Source organism: Podarcis filfolensis, assembly GCF_964270895.1.
Source record: "Podarcis filfolensis genome assembly, chromosome: 3".
NCBI classification, from domain to species: Eukaryota; Metazoa; Chordata; class Lepidosauria; order Squamata; family Lacertidae; genus Podarcis; species Podarcis filfolensis.
Window position 1 is genome coordinate 27174638 of NC_139606.1, and position 24940 is coordinate 27199577.

The following is a 24940-nucleotide window of genomic DNA, read 5'->3' on the forward strand; positions in this document are numbered from 1 at the left end:
TAGCATGAATGATCAAGTATGTCAGTGCATATTTTTTAAAAAGTGACTGCATCACTCCTCCGTTGGTAGGGACTAGGGAGCAACAGCAGTCATCAATTTAATCTACCCTATCCATTGATTCCCCCCCACACACACTTTCCACCTTTCTGCACTGAAAAAAAAGTAAGAGCCCAGTAAATTGAGTGAGTTTCCCTTGCACACAGACACATAAGCCCACTTGCATTTCCAAGGCTTTGCTTCTTGGCCAACACAACCCAGCTGTATTTCTAGGGTGCTATGCCTCCTATTGTCATTTGTACATCCCCCTAGGGTCCTACACAATGACACCTGGTCTAAAAGTACAATCACTCACTCAATCAATCAATCAATCTCCTCTTCCAACCTAGCTGGAAGTGATGCTACTGGGACTCGGTGGGATGGAAAGCACCTTGCCTGTTTGAAAATAGTCTGTCATGAATGGTGGACACTGAAATTTCTGGTTGGTGGAGAAGGAGGAAGGTGGAAGCAAATCTGAAAAGCCAGGCAAGCTGGCCTGCCATGTTGCCAGTAATCAGCCTCAGTAATTTAGCAAGTAGACACTATTTAAGTGGGGTGGTGCTGCAGTAATTTGGGGGTGGGGTGGCTGACTATGGTTGGGAAAACCTCTAAACACATCTACCTTTACATTATTTGCCGGGGTAACTCTTTGTGATCTTTTTTTTTTCCTGCAGAGGCAGTTGCATCTATTATTAGAAGCAAGTATTGTTTATTCAGTTTATGAGTTCTTTCTCCCACGAAATTCTCAGAGTGACCTAGAAGTGTTGGCTAATATTGGAAGGAAGATACTACAGCTCAGACTTTTAAAGTCTCCCTTGCCTTAACCCCTGCCAGTCCCCCCTTGGAGGCAGACAAAGCTGAACATACAAAACAAGAACTCAGGAGGCAGATGCTTTATTAGGGAAGGTGCAAAGTTTCTGTATTTACAGGGGGAGTATAGTGTTGAGGGTTTTTTGCTTAACAGAGACTAAATCATTGGTCTAGCTAGCCTTCACAAAGAACCCATTCTTGGCAACAACATCAGCTAAATATAACCCTATGTCCCCCCCCCATTGTTTAATGCTCTAAGATTCTGAAAAATTGTCTCTCTATCTCTCTTCTCCCTGCCCCACCCCGTCTAAATTTAAATGGCATTTAAAATGACATTTCCCACTTGAAATCGTTATTTTCTTCACATGTAGATTCATGCATATTTAAAACTTAATATAGACAAAAATGTATTTAATTTTACTAGCAACTCTAATAAAAAGATACCAGCTGGACATCTAGGAGAATCACTGGATCAAAAAGCACACCTTTTCAAGGGGAGCCGAGTACAAATGATCTACCATTAACTGCCCACCATCTGTCTGGTCTGAGATTCAGTTGATTTGCCTCATTTAGTCCACCACCGACACCATACCGATAGCACCTCAATCCGAATCTCTGGACAACCTCTCTTGGTAGATGTTCCATAGATGTTTAAGCACACAAAGAACAGAAAGGAACATTGCAGCACCTCACATAATAAATTGCATGAGGTGAAGAAACATTCTCTTAGAACCATCTTCTAGGGTGAGTGTGACATATAAGACAAGAATCACCAAATTCCTTCCAATTTCCAACCTAGCCAGTCCAAACAAAAATACAAAAATCGGGCAATTTACTGCAAAAGAAGCTTACCAAGCATGGAAACTAATGCATGTGGTATTCAGTCATTTGATGTTATTAAGGCAATCCGAGCTACTACTATTTGCACTTTGTATTGCTTGGACACGTTTTGTGTATGTGTGTGATATACTCACAGAATTGTAATAATCTTTTCAAGCTTCTTCCTATCTTCTCGAAGTCTCGAAAGGGTTTTAAAAAGGAATGTACATAAAATAAAGCACAATTTAGATATTGAATACAATTCAACTCTCCCCTTTTATTATTTTTACTCCCCCCCTCCCACCCACAAGATTTGGTGAACTGTTTGCCTTACACATTCACGTCCTATCAGCTTTGGTAGGAGGATAATAATTTTATGGGTGTTCCACTGTCAAAAAGATAATCCAAAAGTGAAGGCTTCCCGCCATGGTTTTGATGATCTTGCGCTGTTCTGAAGGGTCCTTACCCCCACCACACCACACCCCAAAGCATATTTTCAGGCAGTCCCAAGAATTCCCTTTTTGTGAGTTGAATTCAACACATGGGACTTGGGATCCAACCCAGTTTCTCTTCATTCTACCCATGGTAGATACTGCAGAACAACAACAACAAGCCAAGAGTTCTGTAACCTGAGGTACTTGGGCTAAGATGTTTCAACTAAGGGCTCACAGCCAATAATTGCAGCTTGATAGCACACCCATTTATTTTGTACTACTAACATTTCCTTTTAAGAGATTTTGAAATTAATCGGTAGCTTCTTCTTTGACAAAGTGAAGAGGTTTATTATCTTTTGCATCTCTCTTCCAATGTTTTCCAAGAAGACATTGGGAAATAAATGTAATAATGAGAAGAAGAAAAAACCCAGTCTCTCTGGTAGTATCACAATACTTATTAGTACAATCCTCACAAAAGCCATAGTCTTTTATCATCAATATTCACACTTTTGTTTAAAGAGATGAGCTTGTTCCAGTAAATATATGGCATTATTTCACTGATTCTATGCTGAACAGGACCTAAATCTCTGGGTTTTTGGTTGCTTCTCATACTGATTCCAACATATTCTGACTGTGAATAATTCACTTGCATCCAGAAAGAAAAGAAGCAATTCCTAATTTATATTTGAATATAAATCAGGAGTCTATATTTCTTCACCACAACTACTGTCCTTGATTTTTTTAAAAATATAGTACTGTTGCCATGGTTGCAATATAGCAGAATATTCAGTTTACTATCTAGTGGCAGTGTGCAATACAGCCTGCTTTACTCAAGTGGCCTGAGTGACATCTAAGAGCTGCTTCATGTTACACTTTAGCTCCACAGAAAGCACACACTCACACACATGCTTTCTGTGTAGGGAGGAAAGGGGGATGACATGAAATAGGCTTTAGATGTCACTAGGAAGCAAATTACATGTTCTGCTGGATTATTGCAGTGCATAGATTTCATAGAACTGCCATTCCACCTATGTAATTTGATAAAACTTGCTCAGTCTCTACTTGTATAGTAAAGCCATGCATGTTGGACTGCCATTATACAACCATACTAAGAAAAGGTTAATGCAGTGAAATGATTTATAGGTGTGGTTTTAACCATCAGGTATCTGGTTAGGATTACAGACACACATCCAGTATAAACCATATGAAGTATATAGTTACATGCACAATTTTTTTAATTTAAAAAGAAACTAGTCTCCCAGAGAATGGAATTTGGGACACAAGATTCTGGCAACTGGAGGACATGAGTGTTAAAGATAGATACTGAATAAAAACAAGTGAAGGGATATGATTCATGACAAAAGGGAAGGAATAAATCGAAGGTTATTTGTGACCACTCACCAATCACTGAACAGACCCCTTCTGATTTTTGTCTTTCACTGGACAATGACCACCATTTCCTTTGAAATTTAGCTTATCAACCAAAGTAAAAAAAAGAGAGAGAGATTCACACTTTCAACTTTGGTACTGTACCCTATGCCTGAGCGGAAAACCAAGAGAGAGACCCAGTTTTTACAATCTGGAGATTACCAGCAGCAAGGTAAACTTGAAGGTAGTTTCAGATTGGAAGTTTAAACTGCAAGGGTAAAAGGGTACCACGGACTCACCATGCCATGTTTTAAATGTGTACCTTAAGTGCTTTCACAGATTTCACAGGTTGTACATTGACAATAAAGGTATTATTATTATTATTTATTATTATTATTATTATTATTATTATTATTATTATTATTATTATTTCTTCTTTCTGTATACATCTGGGCTGCCATATCGTGATCATGGAGACAAAGGGAGACCCAAATATGTTGCTACTACTAGTAATTCCTTAAGCATGAGAAATGCATTCTGGGCTATGACTATTAGTTTCCCATAGGGCATAAAGACAGTTATATAAGAGGAAGGCTGAATGAGGGCAGCGGAGTAGAATAGGATACAGGTTTTCCCAAACACAAGCCAACTCGGTAGCAATACAGTGGACACTTTTTTCCTAGACCCCTTACTTAAAACTATAACATGGAAAGCTCTCGGGCATCTCTCTCACTCTCGCACTTCTGTGTAGAAGCATTCTAATCCAAGAACGGCAATTTCTCTTATGGTACCCCAGTGTGTGCTATGATTGTAGATATGGCAGAGACTTGGAGGAAACTTCCCTTGACTTCATGTTACCTACACAGTCTCTCTCAGGGCAAACTGTTATACGCCATACCTCTTCTTTAGGGCCAGACTCTGAAATATGCAAACCAATGTTGTAATATCAATTAATATCCTAAAAGATAAAAGATCTACAGACTTTATATCTGGGAAACTGAAAAGGTATGTTGGTCTATTATTTTAGTATCTGATGAGCTGCAAAAATACTAAGCTTTATTTCTTCAAAGCCTTATAAACCAGATGCATGACAATTATGGACCCCAGTACATCTTTACAAAGGCATGAAACAGTTCGTGGACTTCCTGAAATTAAGCGGCTTGCATATTTGCAGTGAAAAGTAAATACAATAATATATTTTGTGTATTTTCAAGTACTGCATAAAGAACCACAGCTGTTATTTAGTTAACAAAGGCTGGCCTGCCCTTCACAACACAGCAGTCAATGCCTGACTCCAGATCACACTGGGGAATCCTTCCTTCCTGATCAGACTAAAAAAGATTAATTGCCTTGAAAAAGTTTACATAAGTGCATGTAAATGAGCAGAGGAAAGGCATGTGTTGCATGGTAAACATCTCCAGCAAAGCACAACTGATTCAATCTCTGTGAGAAAAGGCAAAAACAAATTGCTTTTATTGTTGTTATTTAATTTCATTTTCTGCCGTTGTCGTTTATTTGATATGTCAGTCACGTACGCATTGGGCAGGGCAGGGCAAACTCGAAAGCCTTCCAAGCTCACACGACCAACTGGAGGCAAAAAATCTATCAGCAGGCATTTTGGAAGCACACATACCACAAGGATGCTCTTGTGCAGATTGTCAAGCATTCCCTGGCACTGATTAATGTGAAAATCAATGTGGGCTTTCCCACAGGAGTAAGGGAAGCAGGATAAGGCTCATCACTCTTAATCACAGTAAATGGCTTTCTAGATCCTGAGATAACATTTGGAAAGTTAGGCATTATTTTCTGGTCCTCTCTTGTTTTTCAGATGAGAATGAGCAAATGAAATAAAAGGAAGATTCAATAAAATACGGCACAGCAGAATTAATCCTATAACCAGACAAGTGGGGGTGGGGGCAAAGGGAACGAGTTCTGGTCTCCAGGTGAAGTCATTCAGCTCATATAATGACTCTGCTGGATTAAACCCACTGCTTCAGAGGTGGCTTGCCTGTGGCCTTCCATATGTTGGACTACAAATCCCATCAGTCTGAACCAACATGCCCAATAGTCATGAACAACGGCAGCAACATCCAGTAGCATCTGGAGGACCACATGCTAGCCACTCCTGGCTTATATAACACAGAAAGTTTGGAGATGTTATTTCCTTCCAAGAAAGGGAGGATGTGCCCCATAAAAGCGTAGAGACCCGCAAAGTGCTGCAGAGGATGGTACTGAAACACGTTCTCTGTAAGCTGATGCTTTAACATTATCTAAGGCTGCTTTGTATATAAATAAATGGATTCTCCACTTGGAAATACAATACAGAAAGCTATTTAGCTGTGGATTTGTCTGAAGTATAACTACAGGTTATGAATCATAATGCTGCATGAATCTACAGGAGGTACAGTATTGATGAGTATTTTGAATCCATCCTGTATTTTTCTCCCTCTGCGCTGAATTTTAATCATGCAGAAAAAGAGGACCAACCCTTTTAGGATGTTAAAATAATGCTACTTGAGAATTTGTATTCTAAGAAGCAAACACCTTAAGTTCTTTCTGCCATCCTTCCTCCAGTGTCCTTTCCTTACTCTCCAGGATTAGGAAGAAACAGACCTGGGCTGGCAATATGAGAGCAACAGAGACTGTTATGTGGGTCATGCAATGAAGGAGGCAGTTCCTTGTCCCCTAAGACATGCAGCTGCCCAAAGGCGAAATTCTGACCTCAAATAGATCTAAATCTCACTGACAGCTCAAGGCAGAACCAGAGATTTGTTTCTCAGCTATGGCAACAATTTTAGCTTGATTTGTAACACGGAATTAGTTAATTTTATCAGCTGGCTTAGACCAGCCAAATTTCTTTCCAGAATTTCATTTAGGCTCACAACGCAGTTCATTAAATTAACAAGGGCACTGAAAAAAATCTACAAATGCTGAGAATAATATTGTAGCATAAAAACCCCATATATGTTCCAGTTTTATTTCAGTGAGCTTTTGGAGGTTACCATCTTTCAAAGTACTGCTGCTGCCTTTTCAGTTGAGATTGTCAAAAATAAACAATAGGTTTGTTAATACAAGCAAAAGGATGAGCAAGATCCAGATCCATAGTCCCAAGGACCTGGCGAACTATTTTTTTGGCCGATTATTGCATTGATTCTTAAAGAGAAAACATTTTCTAGGTTTGAGGTAATCCACGCGGCTGTCTCATCATTTGGTTCGGCCTGTTTATAACCTTTGGATTCTCTTAATCTATTGGCCATCCCAACTGAAGGAACTTTAATTTCTTACAGAGAAAATATGTAACCAGAGTGATCAAATGTGAGAGAGGAACAGGGCTCCTATATCTTAAACAATTCCAAATATGGGATTTGAGTAGGATCACCATATCATTTCACAACAATGGAGAGGGCAGAAAATCTGCAGTGGCAGAAAGTTGGTATTTCAGCTGTTTCAAAGGAGCAGAATCTCTGTGGTGTGCCACATTACAAGGAAATTTTCATAAATCCTGTGGAAATGTGTAAGTTGCAGAATCATACACATAACTCAGAAGAAAGAACAGGACAGACACCCATTTTTTCTGTCTTAGAATATTTCACAGTACTAGCTAGGGAGATACAGCAACTTCTTATATTCTCCTGCATATGGCTATTTCACTTCCAAAGAACAAAATAGAAACAGTGGCTGAGAAAACATATGAGAAGCAATAATTTCCTCTAACATACACTTAATAAAGCTAAGAAGTGTTATTTTGCTTGCTGAGAAGTGTTTTAATTAATGTCTACTGTGCAAATTGCCAACCGTATCAGCAGCAACAGCTTTCTTTAAAAAATATATATCCTTGGAATTGTATACTTCCCTCAAAACACACAGATTTACATCTATGGCTTTCTGTGCAGCAAGGACATTCCATAGCCATCAAGAGAGAAGAGTTTAATTTGATTTTATAACCTACAAGATTTTAAAAATGATTTAAGGATCATGTTTGCTGGTGGGCTAAAAGCTATGTCTTTCTGAAAGCACTAGAAACATTTCCTTCTTCTAATTCCTATTGGTGTGTTGTCTGACCCTTCCCTGATAGAACATAACTGCTCTCTTTAGCCCGCTGACATCAGCAGAGTCTGTGTGATCAATCACAGCTGACGGTCTCATGAGATTGAAACAGCCAGAGTAGCTAAGGGTGCTGAGATGTTGTCTGTGAACAATAATTTTTAAGAGCCTGGTGCCTCATTTCTGAAACCACAATATACCACGAGGAAAGAGAGTGTAGGGTCTCTTTCCCTGCTGTAGTGCTGATTTATATAATACTGTATTTCCTTTTCAGGAAACCTGCATTTAGTTTTCTATACACGATGTACGTAAGGTGTATACTTCCAAAGATTACATGGGGGGGGGGGGAATCAGGAAAATGGAAAGAAAGAAAGAAAGAAAGAAAGAAAGAAAGAAAGAAAGAAAGAAGACCAACAACAGGGTAGAGCAGGAGACTCTGAGAAGAGTAGTGGGAGAAAAGTGAAGGAATAATTCAGTGACAGAAATACATAAATATATTAATACTACTAACACTTCTTTTTTTAAAAAAAATCCTACTTTAAAAAATAGTGTATATGGTCAGTGACTAATATAAACCTGCCATCTTTGTGGTATGTCCGCAGCCACCTTTATACGTATACCTGGAGTACTGTGTCCAGTTCTGGGTACCATAATTTTATAAGGATATTGACAAACTGGAATGTGTGCAGAAAAGGGAAACAAAGATGATCAAAGGTCTGGAAACCAATCCTTATGAGGAATGGTTGAAGGAGCTGTGTATTTTTAGGCTGGAAAAGAGGAGGCTGAGAGGAGATATGACAGCCATTTTCAAATATCTTTTCAGTTTTATCTTTTTATACTTGTATAATATATTGTTGTAACACGGCCTAGGACCTTAAGATTAAGCATGAATAAGAAATCTTATAAATAAATATGAATAATGAATACATTTCCTGCTACTTATTTATTTTTCATTTTATTTCTCAAAATATTTATATACCACTATTCATAAAAATTATCAGTTTATAACAGTTATACATCTCTGTAATCGAGCTGGGATCTAACCTACACCTAAGTTGTCCAGGGCTTTACAAATCAACACAAGGACCTTGGCTTGGTAATAGCTGGGCAGCCAGTCCATATGTTGTGACAATGGTGTCAACATGCTGTTGGCCAGGGGCCCCCAAGCTTCAAGACCACTTTTTTATCTCCATGTGCCTAAGCTTAGAGCATCATGATACTGATATGGAACTGTTTAGTATAGATTTTTTCCTTCAGAGTATCTAAGAGTTCTCATATAAGACCTTCCCCCTTGAAGGACAGATTTAATCTCAGATACAGCTCACCATGAATGTCTTCAATTGCTCTTGCAAACTGTAACAGTAGAATGGGTGCACTTATAGCATAGTCTCAGCAGTTATTAAGAAAGGAGCTTAACTTATACCAGAACTTCCACTGAAAGAACAGAATAAGCCATCAGAACTCATTTTTCCAAAAACACACCAAAAAAATCACAGAAAAATCACTACCAACATAAGCTTGAAAATCAGGAGCCAATGATTAACTCAAGTAAACCAATAATAATAATAATAATAATAATAATAATAATAATAATAATAATACATTATTCATATGCTGCCCATCTGACTGGGTTGTCTCAGCTACTCTGAGCAGCTTCCAATAAATTATAAAACCATAGTAAAACATCAAACATTAAAAACTTCCCTATACAGAGCTGCCTTCAGATGTCTTCTAAAAGTCAGATAGTTGTTTATCTTGTTGACATCTGGGATGAGGACTTTCCACAGGGTCAGCATGACTATCAAGAAGGCCCTCTGCCTGATACCCTGTAGCCTCATTCTTGCAATGATGGAACCACCAGAAGGCATTAACCAACTTCACAACATTCATAATATTTGCCTTAATGTACAGGTCAAGAAACTGAGTAAGCAAAGCTACATACTGGATAGAATGGTAGGCTGTGACAGATCTGGTGCTATTTAATATATCCGAATCAGCCAGTAGCAATTAAGACTGTATATACAGTATATGTTTTCAGAAAAAGAGCTTATTCTGTATATTATATGCACAAAGAAATTCAGTGTCACGGTAATAAAATATCTACTATTAAGAGGCAACATGGGCAACTAATAGCCTTGGAAGACTATTTTCTGAAGAAATTCAGTTTGTCGTGTCCTACAAAGGAGTCATGGAGAGAATGAAGCAGAAGCTCCGGTTCTGTAGGATGCAAACTTGGACCATTCCAAGAGCAAGTCATATAAAAATTTCAGCAGTGACTCATCTGAGCCAGAGGCATCCTCTTATGAGTCATCTAGTCTGTCCCTTGGAGTCACTGCAAAACTGATGTCTAAGCCCATGATTTGCTAGGTTTGTAAATAGAACATATATCCCATGGGGCCACCTGACCTCTCAAACGTTTTTTGTTTGTACGTACATCCCTTCTTGTTGAAATACATCATGTGAAAGCCAGATATATAGTCTTTAGATTCAAACAACAAGGTCCAAAAACAGATATCAAGAATTGTTCCTCTCTAGCAGCTTGTTAAGAAGCAATGCTGTATGCATGAATTTCCTTCCTTAACTTTGCCATTCTACATTCAAGTGTACAGCAATCATGCTACTGTGTGACGGAAGAGCTTTAGTATATTTCACATAGATATACACTTCTAAGATGAATTGGAAATGAGACCTCTACAGAATGTCTAACTAGGACAAATGCTCAGTATTATAACAGTACTGGAATGACCACATGCATACTCAGTCCTTCAAATCTTCAGAACAGTCTTCACTATTCTGGTGCCTTCCAGGTATTTTGGACTACACTTCCTATCAGTCCCACTCAGCACATGCTAACTGGTACTGACAGATCCCCTGGCCTAGACTGATGGGAGTTGTAGTCCAAAACATCTAGGCACCTGGTTGGTGTAGGCTGAAGACACACCTGATGGGATTTGAATCTGATAGAATCATTATGACATGGAAAATAAAAGAGTTTTGACAACGTTGGTTGAAACGTGCATCCATTGGGATGCACATCCATGGTGACACCTGCTTTCTATTGGGAGTAAACCTATGAAGTTTTGCACTGGATTTGGCCTTCTATGAATATTCTATCAAACTCAGAGATTTTTAAAAAATATTGTTTATTTTAATTAAGGGTGTTCATATTTTTTTCATCATTGGTTTTATACCTGATAACTGTTTAGAAAGCACCTGGGCAATTAAGTGGCTAATAATAATAATAATAATAGTCAACACATGCCCTTAAATCACTGATGCAGCCCTATAAAGTTCCCCTCCTCCTGGCCACAGAGCTGAGTCAACTCTTTCACCCTAGTTCCCACCTTCCAGGCTCCAGAATGCATAAGATTGGGACTGGAGGCACTGGAATGAGTTTTTGATGAACCATAAGTGGCACGTCCACTTTTCCATAATCCTTTATTCCATTAATGGTCTACATTAGTCCATGGTTTAAATTATCCTCTTGATGCACTCTGCATCCAAAGATAACCAGGATAAACTGAGTTTGAAACCAACTACTTCTTCCAATCAAATACTTGCCACCTACAATATATAACCGGTTTCATAGTTGTAAAAAGGTTACTTCACTGCAAGGCACTCTCTTCCTCTCTAAATAGTGAGTAGAAATATTCACTAACATTGCAATCCACAGCAACACAAACCATACTCCATTGTGCACAAGCAAAAATTCAGACACCCAAGAGCTATTATTGGAAGTCTTCATTTCCAGTAAAAGAAGGTACAAATGAACAGCAACACAAAAGTTTTGCACTTAGAACAGAATGAAGAAGAAAGAAAAGAAGTGAGCCAAGAATATTGGTCTATACAGTTTAAATTCAACTGAAATTGAAAGAATTTACTTCCAAGCAAGTGAGCTAAGAATCAGGGTGATAGGCGGATAGATGGAAATCTTTTTACATTACTGGATTCATTTTTCCAAGATTATGTTTACCAATGTTTGTTTTTCTCTTTGGGGCAAGGGTTCATTTTAGCACAATATACAACAGCTAAACTCAGGTATGTTTAGCTACTCTTTAAAACAGAAAATGTTGTTTGGAAAACATTATAAAGTAGAGCTAGTATTTTAGAATTAACACAAATGCTTATCTGTATTGAAAGGCTTAAAAGTATTTTGACAAACATTCTGAAAAATTATTGCGATTGTAAACAAATTCTGATTTGGTCAACTCATTCTACTTATTTTTATTTTCTGGGAGATTTAAAGTACTAAATCGTGGGAAATAAATTAGAAAAGAATTCCCCAAAGAAAGCTTCTTCTTTTTTTAATAATCCACCACACACAAGCACAAACACTAAGAGCTGCCTCTGTTGGTCAAAATATAGCTTTTCATTTCCATCCATGTTTATGTCATATTCTAACTGGAGCAGCAAGAATTCTCAACAGATTCATTATTTGTTGGTAGAATATAAAAAGAACCCTATAACTCTCAGTTAGTTCGCCACTGCAGAGCAATGTCATTAAAAAAGCAAAAAAACCAACCTAAGACCACATATACCAATGAAAGATTACAGAACCTGAATAGTTTCTAAAGGAACAGTGGGTAATATTATACACCAAGTTCCACGACCCACGCGAACATAGCAAGCTCTAAATGCATAGCAAAGTCTGTAGGGGGCTTTGTTGGATTCAGGCAAATTCTGAATCCTGAGCTGAAGCAGGATGCTATGGTGGGACCTGGGGCTTTTCAGAGGCAAAGTAGGACCCATACAAAGCAGCACAAGTGAAAGCAGGCCCCTCTGAAGCAAATAATTAAGTGCTCCAGATGTTTAAAAGACACTGAAGACAAGTATCTACTAGAGGAAAATAGTAAAGGCCTCTTAAGCTTACCATGTATGAAATGAAGCAGCTTGGACCAGTGTTGAGCATTCTCTGAAGCACTGAATTGGGGTCCAAACCAAATGTTATGGTCAGTGCACATAAGTAAAGATACATATCAAAAGATCCATGTATTTGAGTGGGCAGTCCATCTGCACACAACTATCTGCATCACAATGTATATGGGATCCAGTGGTGGGGGTGAGAATTAGGTTAAGCTCCGGTAGTACTTAGATTCTGTTTATTTTATTTTTATTATTATTATTATTATTATTATTAAAAACAGCATCTTTTCTGGATTGCATTTCAGATGTGAAACTGCATTGATAAAAACAGAAGGAACAGCAATGTCATTCTATTTGCTTTTAAAAAATTGCTCTCAAGTCTTTTTGATTTAAAACACTTGCATTTTCTTTGGAGGTGCTACATCCTCTTATTAATACATACAAGGATAGATGGAATAATTAAGATGCATGCATTTAATAAGATGCTTAATTAATAATTAAGAAATCCAACTGGTGCATGTGTGCTCATGGAGGGGATTTTGGAGCCTACCATGCTACCTTCCACCCTGTTCTGTAGGGTCCTGTAACTCCATGAAGCTTGATTTCCAGCAGTGAAACTACAGTATTTCCCTGGGTCAAAATCCAAGTTTATAGTTTATAGTCTATTACACAATATCTATTTGCTGTCCCAAAATGTAACATTCTGTGGATGGTTTGCAATAAACAAATATAAAGATACAAAAGAAAACTATACAACCAAATTCAACATGAATACAATGAGGGTGAGAAAACTCCTCGCAAGTCCAAAGATGTAAAAACTGAGTGGGGCAGACTGCATGAGTTATTTTTTAAAAGCCTGGGGAGCACCCAGGAAAAATATAAATATGCACCATAAACACAAGCTTCCAAGTTCATTTGTGTGTTATTTTCACACATTTCTATATTTAGGTTGTTGAGTGATTTGTTCTTCTGACACCTCATGAAAATTGCAGATCTGTCTATAGCCTGAGATTTCCCTTAAAGAGGAGGTAATACGAAATTTCACTACTGCTGAGTATATAGAGAAAGACAGCCGGGTTTATTTCCACAGTGATTTTCTTCTTCTGCTATTACTCACATTTTGAAATAAATCTCTAAATCTGAATATATGTTTGGATGATTAGATCATAGGCAAATGCCATTTTGTATCTAGGTAATGCTGAGAACAATAAATGCATTCTCTAATTTAGTAGCGCATGGATTTTTTATAGCATGAATTGCCATTTTAAAAGCACATGCAACACAATGCAACTTAACTATGTCTTAGAAGTTGCCAAACACCAAACATCTAATATAATGTGGTTGGCAAAAGCAAGCATGGGAAAAGCACATGAGGAAATGGTCCAACAATCTCAATAATATATGGGTTAATTGTACCTGAAATCGTTTAGCAGGATAATTGTTCTTTGGTCCAGACTCTGTTCTCCAAGTCTACCAAATCCACTGGGTTGGATTCACCAATTTTCCTTCAAATTCATTTTCTAAAAGATAAAATAAATTAAAATAAATTCCTCTGTAACAGAATAAAAAAAAACAAAGAAAAGTAATTTTATCATAAATTAGTATGCAACCAGACAGATTGGGCCGGATCCAAAGAACCACAAGTGTTTTGGAAATAGCTGCTATCACTCATAAATGCTTCTACTAGTAAGAGAATTCATGGCCAACTATAGCAGGTAGCCTCTACTGAAGTGCTCAAGCTGTGTCTTCTGCAAGCTGAAGAACACCTTTGGATTTCTTTACTTATGCTATGCCCTAACATGTAGTCAAAAACAGTCCTCCATGAACAGACCTCAATACCTTCTTATTTTATCCTTAGAAAAGCCACATTTATAGATGAAGTGTCTTCAAACAACGTACTGGGATAGATTTATATATCTGTTCCATTATTCAAGCTCTCCCCAGCACTTAAGTCTGAATAGGCTGATGTTCTGGCACCACAGTCCTGTTGATTTCAATAAAACTTTCTGCCAAGTAGGTATATTCGTTGGATGGCAAGCTAAGGCTATTTTTCTGCCTTTCTACAAGAGAGTCACCTATAGCAAATATAAACTTAAAATCTTGAACTCAAAAATTATGATGCAACTGATGTTCACTGTCACAAATTTATGTTCACACTGGAGGGAAATTTGGAAGCGAAATGAAGATGCTGTCCCACCATGAACATCAGCAGGTTTCAGTGAGCAACATATGCCTGACATGCCTTCCTCAGAAAACCTTGTCAATGTCAGGTCAGGGGAGTTGTGTGGAATGTAGGCCAAGTTAAAAAGAAACTTAAACTTTCAAGATTACCCTTTTGGATTTACAAAGAGAGGCAGCTGCAAGTAGCATCACAGTACAGAAATGATGAATTCCACCTTTCAGATGAAGATAAAAGCTTTTTGCTGTACACATCTGAACCCTATAGCACTTTTTCTGCATGCAGGAAAACACACGTCTTTGCCGGGACTATACTTCCACAACCTCAGAGGGGTATATTTAAGAGATTTTGGAGGCTCTGGCAGATCTGGAAGGCTCATGTGAACAAAAAAGATTTCATGAGCTGGAATTATCTGCGGTAACTGAGCTGTACAGATTTGCTTAGTTTCAAGTCTCTCTTCATATGCATTTGTCTTGTACAAATAAGTTTGGCTTTATTGCACACATACATGTATATGTTTACTCCTTTTTCAGCACCAGCCAAAGACCCTTTCTTATTTTCCAACTATTAAATATTTTAGTACTTTCTGGAACTGTTGTATGGGTGTTATTATTTTGCTCCAGGTTTTATTCATTTTTGAATTTTATTTTCTCACTTTCTTATGTTTCTATAATGTATGCGTGTTTTCTTTTTCACTTACCAGATGAACTAGACAACTTTTGCTCTTGGGTGGTATATAACTGGGATGGGCAGGGGATACATATGAATTAAAATACTGAAATACAATAACAGAAAGGTTCATCATATGTTCTCACTGTTATTAACTATTATTAATTTGGCTTGCTTCATGCATGCGCTAAGCATAGGTTGAAGAATCCTGATCCTAGTTAGGATCTTACCTCCAAAATATGTGGAATCATGCACTCTCTCTCTCTCTCTCTCTCTCTCTCACACACACACACACACACAGAGAGAGAGAGAGAGAGAGAGAGATACTGTTGTGAGAATGTCTCTTACAGCAATATGCACCTATGTTCAGCTCTGTACATAAATGATGTGCATTTTATAACAGCATTTTTCATACTTATTAGTAGCTTGTTCAATTCTAGGAGTAACGAAGGGCCTCATTTGGCCCCAATAACAGCAGTCTAATCTTCATACTTCCAGGGAAACCATCTTGGTCCACCTTAACATGGAACCTTTGTAAGATGCAAGATTATTGTGGATAGTAAAAAGGCCAGACTCCCTTTACTACAGAATCACCCTCCATATTTTCCTGTAGTTGCCCCTTCCAGGGGAAGGGGAGCGAAGTGTTTTTCAGGTAAGCTTTCCATCCATTCCTAAGCTTCTTTAACATGGATTCCCCTGCAAACTTCTGCTCAATGTAAAATGTACTTTTTAGATAGGTATGATATAAAATTTGATGCTATTACACTGGGATTGGGATTAATGACTACAATATTAACTTTGTTTTCTTTTTTTCTAAAGGCAGGTCATAATGAAATTCTGCTGAAGATTTCAGAGCACGCAGTAGCATTAACAATCCCAGGCACCTGTGAAAAGGGCTTGGGAAACCTGGAACAGGTGATCCTTTAAAGGTTTTGTATCTAGTGTACAGCTCTGAATTCAAAGATACTAATTAAAACATGGTATATGACACCAATAAGAGAAGACGTGTTAATGCGGCTGCAGTGGAAAATGAAGGGACCCTTAGGGGTTCACCAGGTTGTTTATGATCAGCTAATTCAGCATCACCATAAATCTTCTAAAAGAAACTATACTAGACTTCTTATATATTACCTCTCACATCTAAGAGTGTACGAATTGGGACTGAAGATGAAAACAGTTTCACTGTTCAACAGCTTGCATTTAAGGTTATCATAAGACTATAAAAATACTAAGCATATAAGAATACAGTAACAAGTATGATTTAACAGATTTCTAAGGCGGCTATATAAACAGACATGAGCACGTATGTACAAACTTCGTCTTCATAAATTCAAAGACGCTATTGGAACGTTTGGTGGCAAAATTGTTCTTTAAGTTTTTGCCTCATCTACACAATCTGTGGTTCACATGGAAGAGTCTTTTCGGTTGCAATAATGGAACTAAACCACTTGCAATCTGCCAAAACTTCAGTTTTCACTTTGCGTTTGTATAAATTGCAAAGGAGGTATGTTTCGTGAAAGCAAACCAGCAGAATGAAATAGGTTATAGATTTTCAGTCTACAGGATTAATAATGAACCTTATTAATTGTTGCATATTAGTTTAACAGCAACCAGATTTACCACATCTCAGGAGCTTTTCAGCAAATGCTGACCCTTTACTTTCCTCCAGCAAAACTCTCCCTGACCTCAGTTATGCCAGAACTGGTTCAATATTGGTGCTTTTGATCGGCATGCTGAAAACAAGGGTGTTTCACACAACTTCAATTATAAATTTATGAAGTTATATGTGTGCCACAGTAAATATGCTACAGAAACTCTGTGAAACTGTTTGGATGCCCTTCATTTCTGTAAACTTGTTTACACAATAAATGCATGTTTATCATGGAAAAACTTCTGATTAAGCATTAAGTTTACACTGTGAATTAATTTCCTTTACTGTGGTTCCTCTGCTTCAGCACCAAGGCTAGCGACTGTAACCATAGCAGTGGAAGGCAACCCCCCTATGACATGCATTATTCATCACCACTGACAACTTGAGCAGAAAGCAGACAACTCAACTTTGACTTCTGCAGCAAAATTTAACATATGACTTTTCTCTCAATTGCTCCCGCTCAAGCATAAACATGTACAGTGTGTTTTCAGAACACCTCCTCCCTTTAAATTAGGACAAAATATTTGACTAGTTCTGCAGCAGAAAAGTTTCCAAGCAGAATAGGGCCACAGATTCAAGAATCTGGAATGTAGTTACAAATGAAACACATCATCCTTATTTTAAGATTGCGGGGCAGGGGGGAGCTGTTATTGTGGTTAACCAAACTTTAACCTAATTCGGTCTTTATAAAATAAATCGAAATTGTATACAATTTCATTTTTGTTTGTTGTTGCTCTTTTGTTTTGTTTTGTTTTCTACATGGGTACTATTTCCTTCTTTTTGTGTCTTCTCGTACTCTGTGCACTTGTAATTATGTACTTTTTATTTTTCAATAAAGAATCTAAAATAAAATAAAACCCTTCATTTTAAGAGGTTTATTCCTTGATTTTCATATTGAGGGAACTATTGTAAATGCCTAACAGATCTCCAGGGAACTAAGAATGTGCCATCTATCTGGATATGAAACTACTGTTAATATAGGTTCTCACAAAACTAAGACATTGGTGGTGTTTAGCTGATATGTATACCTACCGATGTATTTTCCAAAATGTATTTGTCCCAAAAGTCTGAACGAAATTGCGTGAGAGGATAAAGAACTTAATCAATTTCTCAAAAAGGTCAAAGTGGGATACAAAATATAACATAAATTTCAGGATCAAGAGTGAAGGGCAGCAGTCAACTGGCTGAAGTGAACTATTACGACAGCCCATTCCTTTCTTCTTTGAAAGTTCAAAAACAATAGTCATAACCTGGAAGCCGAATACCTTGACTCCCAAACAAAGTGGCTCACAAATGATCGAAACCTGAGTGTGTTCCAGTTTCCGAATGCTTTTTGGAAGCCAAACATCCGGCGTGGCCTCCAGTGGATGCAGGATGCTCCCGCAGCCAATCGGAAGCTGCACTTTGATTTCTGAACAGTTCCGGGAGTCGAACGGACTCCAGGAACACTTTCTGTTTGAAAACCAAGGTACCACTGTATTAAAATTGGCTCTTCCTTCTCTCAAAGGACAAAGAAAGGAATGCTAAATATCATGCTCTTCATCCCGCCTATCCTGTGCTTTTTTTCAGGATGAGTTCATGAATGAATTCATGGAATATCCAGGGAGGCTCACTGAGTACAAACCTTGCCATTGTTCTGGCACCAGGCAAATCTGTTTCTGTTTTCCCAGGCATCTGGGCAGCACCATTTATATGACTGTGCTGTTAAATTTGTTTTTAATATGCAGTTTTATTACTGTATTTTCAACTTTGTTTTAAAAGGCTTCAGGAGCCTTTTAGTAAGAAATGATATATAAACCTAACCTAGTCCAGCCTAACCATATACACACAATTTAAGTAAAATTTTCCTTTAAATGTTTCATTGTGTCTATTAGGAAGTGTTTTCAAAGGAAAAAGAGGATGCTTCTGAATGCCTGTTGCTGGGAAGTGAGTAAACTGCTGTTGCTTACATTGGCTTTTCAAAGGCATCTGTCTGCTCTGTCACTGTGAGAACAAGATGCTGGACACAATGGTCTCTTGGTCTGATCCAGCAGAGCTTTTCTTATGTCCCTAAGCTGCACAGTGTTTGAATCTTCAAACACATCTGCTATAAAATGGCTCTATTAAGTTTCCTTGCTCCTGGATAAAGTTAGAAAACAGTTTAAAACTGGTAGAAAGTTTCTGTAGTACTGTTACCTTTTCCAGCATCTAGTTCTATAGGCCTCTTGGTCTGATGATTATGTACCAATAAGATATGTTTGTTTAAAAAAACACCTTGTATTGGCAGTTCCTATTTTGACTTCTGTTACCCGGTTATTTCCCATAAAACAGCGGGGAGGGGATTCTCCTAATGTGCAATCTTATACATGTCTAATCAACGAGGCTTACTCCCAGTTATATGGGTACAGAATTGCAAACTTAATGTTAATAAAGGTCATGTGTTTCTCCTGAAGGGAAAGAAATGTCAAATGCATGAGAATTTCAAGTGAGGTATTCATGTCACTTAGTACGTTGATTACATGTATACCTAACATCTCTCTCTTTAAACATGTCGTTCATATTCAATGGCCATTTGGGATTGTTTTTTATAGTTATTTTTCACTTGCAGGCTGACTTAATTATTATTGTGATGAAATGTGCTACCGTTTCCAACATACAGATTAAAGAACCAATGTATATTTTATACTTCCGTTCACATAAGATTTGCATTTGTGAGCAAAAATTTAGTATGACGCTTTATATATGTGCAATTAACTGATGGTAAATCACTGTCTGCTCTGCTAGCTCTGATGTTTGAGCTAGCTGATTGCTCTGCCAGCACAAAAACCAACCACACAACAAATATTGTCATAGTTCAAACCAAAAGTAATTTCAGGTTCGTGTTCTCTCTCTCTCTCTCTCTCTCCAGGGGCACAAAATTAATTTATCAAATTTCACTGCTATAGAAAACCATAACAATACTTTCAGGTTGCTTTTCAATCTGCTTTGCCAGAACCATCCTGGCTGATCTCTGTGTGACTGGGGAAACACTGTTGGGATGCGGATCTGTAATCCTTTACTCCCAGCAGAGTCAAGCTCCCTTAACAGTTCCCCAATAACTCTTCCTGTCATTATAACTAAAGAGTGAAGGGGTCACTTCCAGGGCTTTCATTTTTCAGACGGAACTCCTGGGAACTCAGTTCCGGCACCTCTCAGGTGGGCACCTTTGCCATTATAAGAGAACAAGGGAGAGTGAGCTCCGGCACATCTTTTTCTATAAAACTAGCACTGGTCACTTCTAGGAGGCCATATGAAAATGACTTTCATGAGCTTGATGTAGTATCTTTCAAACCTGAAGAGGCATGCTTCAACTCTGCTATACATTTCAGTTGCCATACATGTTGAGTTCCAGTTGTAACTATAAATAAATCTATTTTTGCAGTTAATTTACATCTCAATTTATGTAAAAGGCAACATTGACAAGCCATAGAGGAAGGATTCTGTAACGAGAAGAATTAAAGGCAAGAACCTTTTCCTTAAAAAAAAAAAAAAAGGAATACTCAGCATTGATTGTTTTTTAAAAAATGTATAGCTCGTATACATTTTATGCTTCAACCACTATGGGATTCCCTGACAGGATTACATGACTCTTTTCCTTTAAAGTTATGAGAACCCAGCTATAAAAAAGGTGCAACCACACTAATCTGCTAACATAGGCATGAGGACTGAGAAACTTCAGATTGCATGGGAACAACAGACCACACAATCTTGGTGGGACTCATTTATTTATTTCCATACTCCACTATACTATAATCCTGTGCTATATATAAGAAATAGGCCATTCTTATGAAATAGTGGTATGCTTCTACCCAAATGAGATACACACCGCTAGGGTGTATCTAGGTGGGGCAACATTCCTATACGTCTTGTGGCAATCTTGCGTCTTCTTCTGCTGGGGGTTTCTCCCCAGGTTCTCAGGTGTCCACAGAAAGTCTGCAGAGTGTCTCAAATATTCTTCTTTTTCTGAACCTCTGCACCAGCAATTCCCCCCAACCCAATCTACATTGCAGTGGAAGTTTTGAACATGCAGGTTAGCGTTCTATATCTGCAATTTTACAGGTTGATCACACTATGATGTGCACTTCCAGCACTAATTGTGTGTTCTCACTGTACAAAGTCCACAAAGAGCAAAAGCTAAACTTGCAGGCTTTCTGTCCACCTGTACAGTGAGCTAGGAGAAGCATCTCTGCTGCAGCCCAGTGGCGAAACTGACAAGTTTCCCCCCAACCCAGCAGGGTGTACAAAAACAAAAACAAAAACAAAATCTCTTCATTGCAGAAATGAAACTGGGAAGGAGTTTCAAGCTCCTTTCAAATGTCAGTCTGTGCTGCAGGAACTTCTAAAAAATTCCTGTAAAGGGGTGGGGAGTGGGGTTCAGTTGCACTCCTTCGGCTCACAGCTTTTGCATACTGTTTTCTGAATTAGCAAAAGATGTATATTTAACCACTCCTAACATTCTACTTTGATCAGCATGTGTAAAAATATGGACTGCTGGTATTTTTTTCATCTAACCAGCATGTGCAAAAGTCTGCACATCCAGATAATTCTTTTCACTGATGGAAATTAAATTGGACAGAACGGGGCCCAATAAAGACCCAGGATACTTGTCTACTACAGCGGAACCACAAAATCAAAATGAGAAACTGAACGTTGCTGATTGTTGCAGCATTTCTAGCATTGTCACCACAATCCCTTAAGTGGCACATCATTCTTTTATTTTAGTTTTTACTTTTACCTCCCTCCCATTCAATATAAAGAGGCACAATAAATTCTCGCATTTGGAATGTGGAAGAAGAGAAGAACTTGGGAACACTAACAAAACTTTGCTGCCCCCTCTCCCGCACCTCTAGTTTTCTCTGTCTGTTGAGAACAGATTCTATCTTTCTTTTTTGGAATTCGCATATCCTGTAAGGGGAGAGCGTAGCAAGATGCAAGTGGGGGAAAGATTTGCAACTGGTTATTTGTTCTGCCTAAGGAAAATCTCCTCACAGCTTCACTCATTCATCTCAAAGTCTGGCCTGGTGGCAGCAGAACTCATTGATGATTTATCAGCACATTTGATTGCCCAGGTACTGAGTACAACCAAAACAACTCTGCAAAGTTGTAGAGGGTGGGATGGGCAGAAGGAAGATTGGCTAGTTGTGCTTGGCTGACAGAAAGTCATAAACAACTTCGCAGGAACCTTGCAGTATTGGGAAAATTCTGTTGCATGAAGAACTTGAGAACTAAACAGTATCCTTGACAGAGAAATGGAAAGTTGTTTGAAAGTACTCTGTCACTCTCTCTCTTCTCTTTGCCATCCCCATATCTATCCAGCTCTGAGAAAGGTCACTTTCTGTTTTTCTGCATTCCTGAATCCCAAACATCTGTTAAAAATTGGATGTAGAAGAAAATCTCCTATAGAATATGAGATATAAAGCTTTTAATTTACAATGGACAAAACACCAAAGGACCACTCCTAAACCATGCTTAATGAGCATGCATACAATATACTTTCAACACAAACAATGGATAAAAAACACAGGAACGCTCTTGGTGTAGACATTTATAAAGAACACATCCCTATGTTATCAAGAGATTCAAATGCACATAAAGCGTTTTGATGCGGGCTTTCAATCCAGATTGTGAAGCAATTTTGATATATTTAGGGATACATAGGGATATTTAATACTAACTGTTTCCAGCATGCAATCAACTTCCATAGGGCAACAGGGATTTTTACTCATGCTACTCTGAAGCCTGTTCATGTGCATTCTATCAGTAGCTTGCATTTTACTGCTGCATGAACAGAAGGAAACCAAGTACGCTGGAAATTCGCAAATGGCACACTAGGGGAGAAGCCTAGATCTTCTGAAGGTTACTCATCTAACCTACCCCACGAAAGGCACCTCTCTCAAATTTTGCAATTGAAAACTGTGTTATGCTCATAAAAAAAGGATGGTGAACCTGTGGCACTCCAGATGTTGTTAGATTTCAATTCCTATAGGCCTAGCGTTATCAGTGATCAAGAACGATGGAAGTTATAGTCCAATACCATGTCTGGGAGACACACACACACACACACACACACACCCTGCTTGAGCTCCCTGAGAATAAATGAAAGCTCACTATTTGGATGGTCAATGTTTCTTACTGAAGGAATACAGAAAGCCATTTATTTATTTTATCCCACTTTTCAGGAAAATATCCTCCCAAAGCAGCAAACATAATAAACAAACAACAAACAAACAAACAAACAAACAATACCAATATAAAAAGAACACAATTTGGAACTTTGCATTACACCACCGCAACAGTAAGAGCAAATTAGTCAGATCCACCGAGATAAAAACAACCAGAGGTATGATAAGCATACAGTTTTATTTCCAGCTTTAGACTGTAAAAATAGGGAGAGAATCGTGCTCCTAGGAGGCCACAACACCTCTGCTTGGGTTCAAGCCTAATGGCTCACACAAGTGTTGACGCAATGAGCAAAGATAACCTGCTGCACCAGAATAGGAGCAGAGGTGCTTCCATCCATGAACTATAAACCTTTCCACAAGCTATTAATGATTACAACATGTTTTATATTTACACTTTGGCTGTGTACACACGACTGTCTCAAAACTCAGCAATGTTGTTCCCCACCCCTCCACCACACTCTGCATTTCAGATGACAGTTGCACATCTCCGATGTGTTTCCAAGTGGACCACTATTCACATCAAGGAGTGGAGAGGGGGAAGTATGTTTACATGTTTCTTTTGTTTTCAAATCAGATTGAAGCTACTTTGTAGGAAAACGCATCAAAATGCAGTACTTCTTGCATTCACGGTTTCTCAAACCAGGGATGGGATGCAGAGTAAATGGGAGTGTGTACACAGCCTTGTGTGTGACCACTACAGATACTAGTAGAATACTACAAACATTAGTAGAATACCAGTGTGATGTTTGAAGTGCAAAGCAGTTCTTCAATAGAAAATTTCAACTTGACCAACATACACTGATACTGAGATGTGTGTGTGTGTGTGTGTGTGTGTGTGTGTGTGTGTGTGTTGGTTTTAAACCCATAACCTTCAAGGCAGGATAGGAAAGCAGGTACTGTTGTTTTACTTTATGTGGCAAAAGAATAACAGAGAATTGAAAAACCGAAGGGACTGAGGAAGCATACAAGGATCAGCAAGGAATCCAGGGAATAAGGAGCAAAAGACAAACCAGTATGGTGGCAAAAGGCAACAACAGAGAAGGGTAACTGAAATTGTCAGTAGAGGGACATGCTAAAAGTAAGGGATTGGGGCAAGGGGTGATGGGGGAAAGAATGTGCAAAAGTGGTTTGGGAAAGATAATATTAGAGAGAATCATCAACTGACCAGCGAAGAGACGGATAAAAAGCAGGGGGTAATGGAAAATATGAAGAGAAAGCAAGGGAGACAATTGTGGTTCCCAAGCTATCAGTGCAGCACCGAGCTTGCTCCACACATGATTGTTTCCCATGAATTAGTGAAGCATTGCCCCATTAAGGTGAATGCAGAGAATGTACTGTAACAATAAATATGCACTGTAAATTTCCAATCCAAAACAGAGCAGTGTGCTATGGGAGCATGGCTCAGCCTCTCTCCTCAGCTCAAAAGGATTTCTAGCTCTTTAATGCAAAAAGGAGATAAAGTTGCACGTGCCTTGCACTGTATATGCTGCTTGAAAACTATACCTGGAAACTGTAATTGCAGCTTCAAATATTTAACATTTATGGGGGGAATATGCAACCTCAAAAAGGAGACATATGACACTCTCTCTCACTCTCACTTTCTCTCTCTCTCTCTCTCTCTCTCTCTCTCTCTGTCTAACACAGCAGGACACACACACACCACACACAAACACACCTCCAAAATGCAGGAAATGTGAACGTATACGCAGACACCTGATAATTCAAGAGTGCTTGCAATTTCATATTCAGCCACTTTTCACTGTAACTTAGAATGATCTTTCATCACGTTGCCATGAATTAGTACCAAGATAGGGATCCATTCAATGGTTTAAATGAGGCAAGGTCTCATTTAAAGCACTGTCTAGCA

The 24940-nt window shown here is 38.4% G+C and overlaps 1 protein-coding gene across 17 annotated transcripts in view; it reads right to left on the bottom strand.

Moving 5' to 3' along the window:
• MYT1L (myelin transcription factor 1 like) overlaps positions 1-24940 on the bottom strand; it is a 280396-nt gene that overhangs the window by 170580 nt on the left and 84876 nt on the right. For 14 of the 17 annotated variants that reach the window (XM_083607073.1, XM_083607079.1, XM_083607083.1 and 11 more), the window contains exons 2-3: positions 13791-13894; positions 12382-12431 (exon numbers count right to left, since the gene is read on the bottom strand). In XM_083607073.1, the coding sequence (XP_083463199.1) occupies positions 12382-12420 (39 nt within the window). In that variant the 5' untranslated portion in view covers positions 12421-12431; positions 13791-13894. Of the gene's footprint in view, positions 1-12381; positions 12432-13790; positions 13895-15253; positions 15274-24940 lie in introns of those variants that run through there. The other 3 variants (XM_083607078.1, XM_083607085.1, XM_083607082.1) reach the window with 2 other exon arrangements.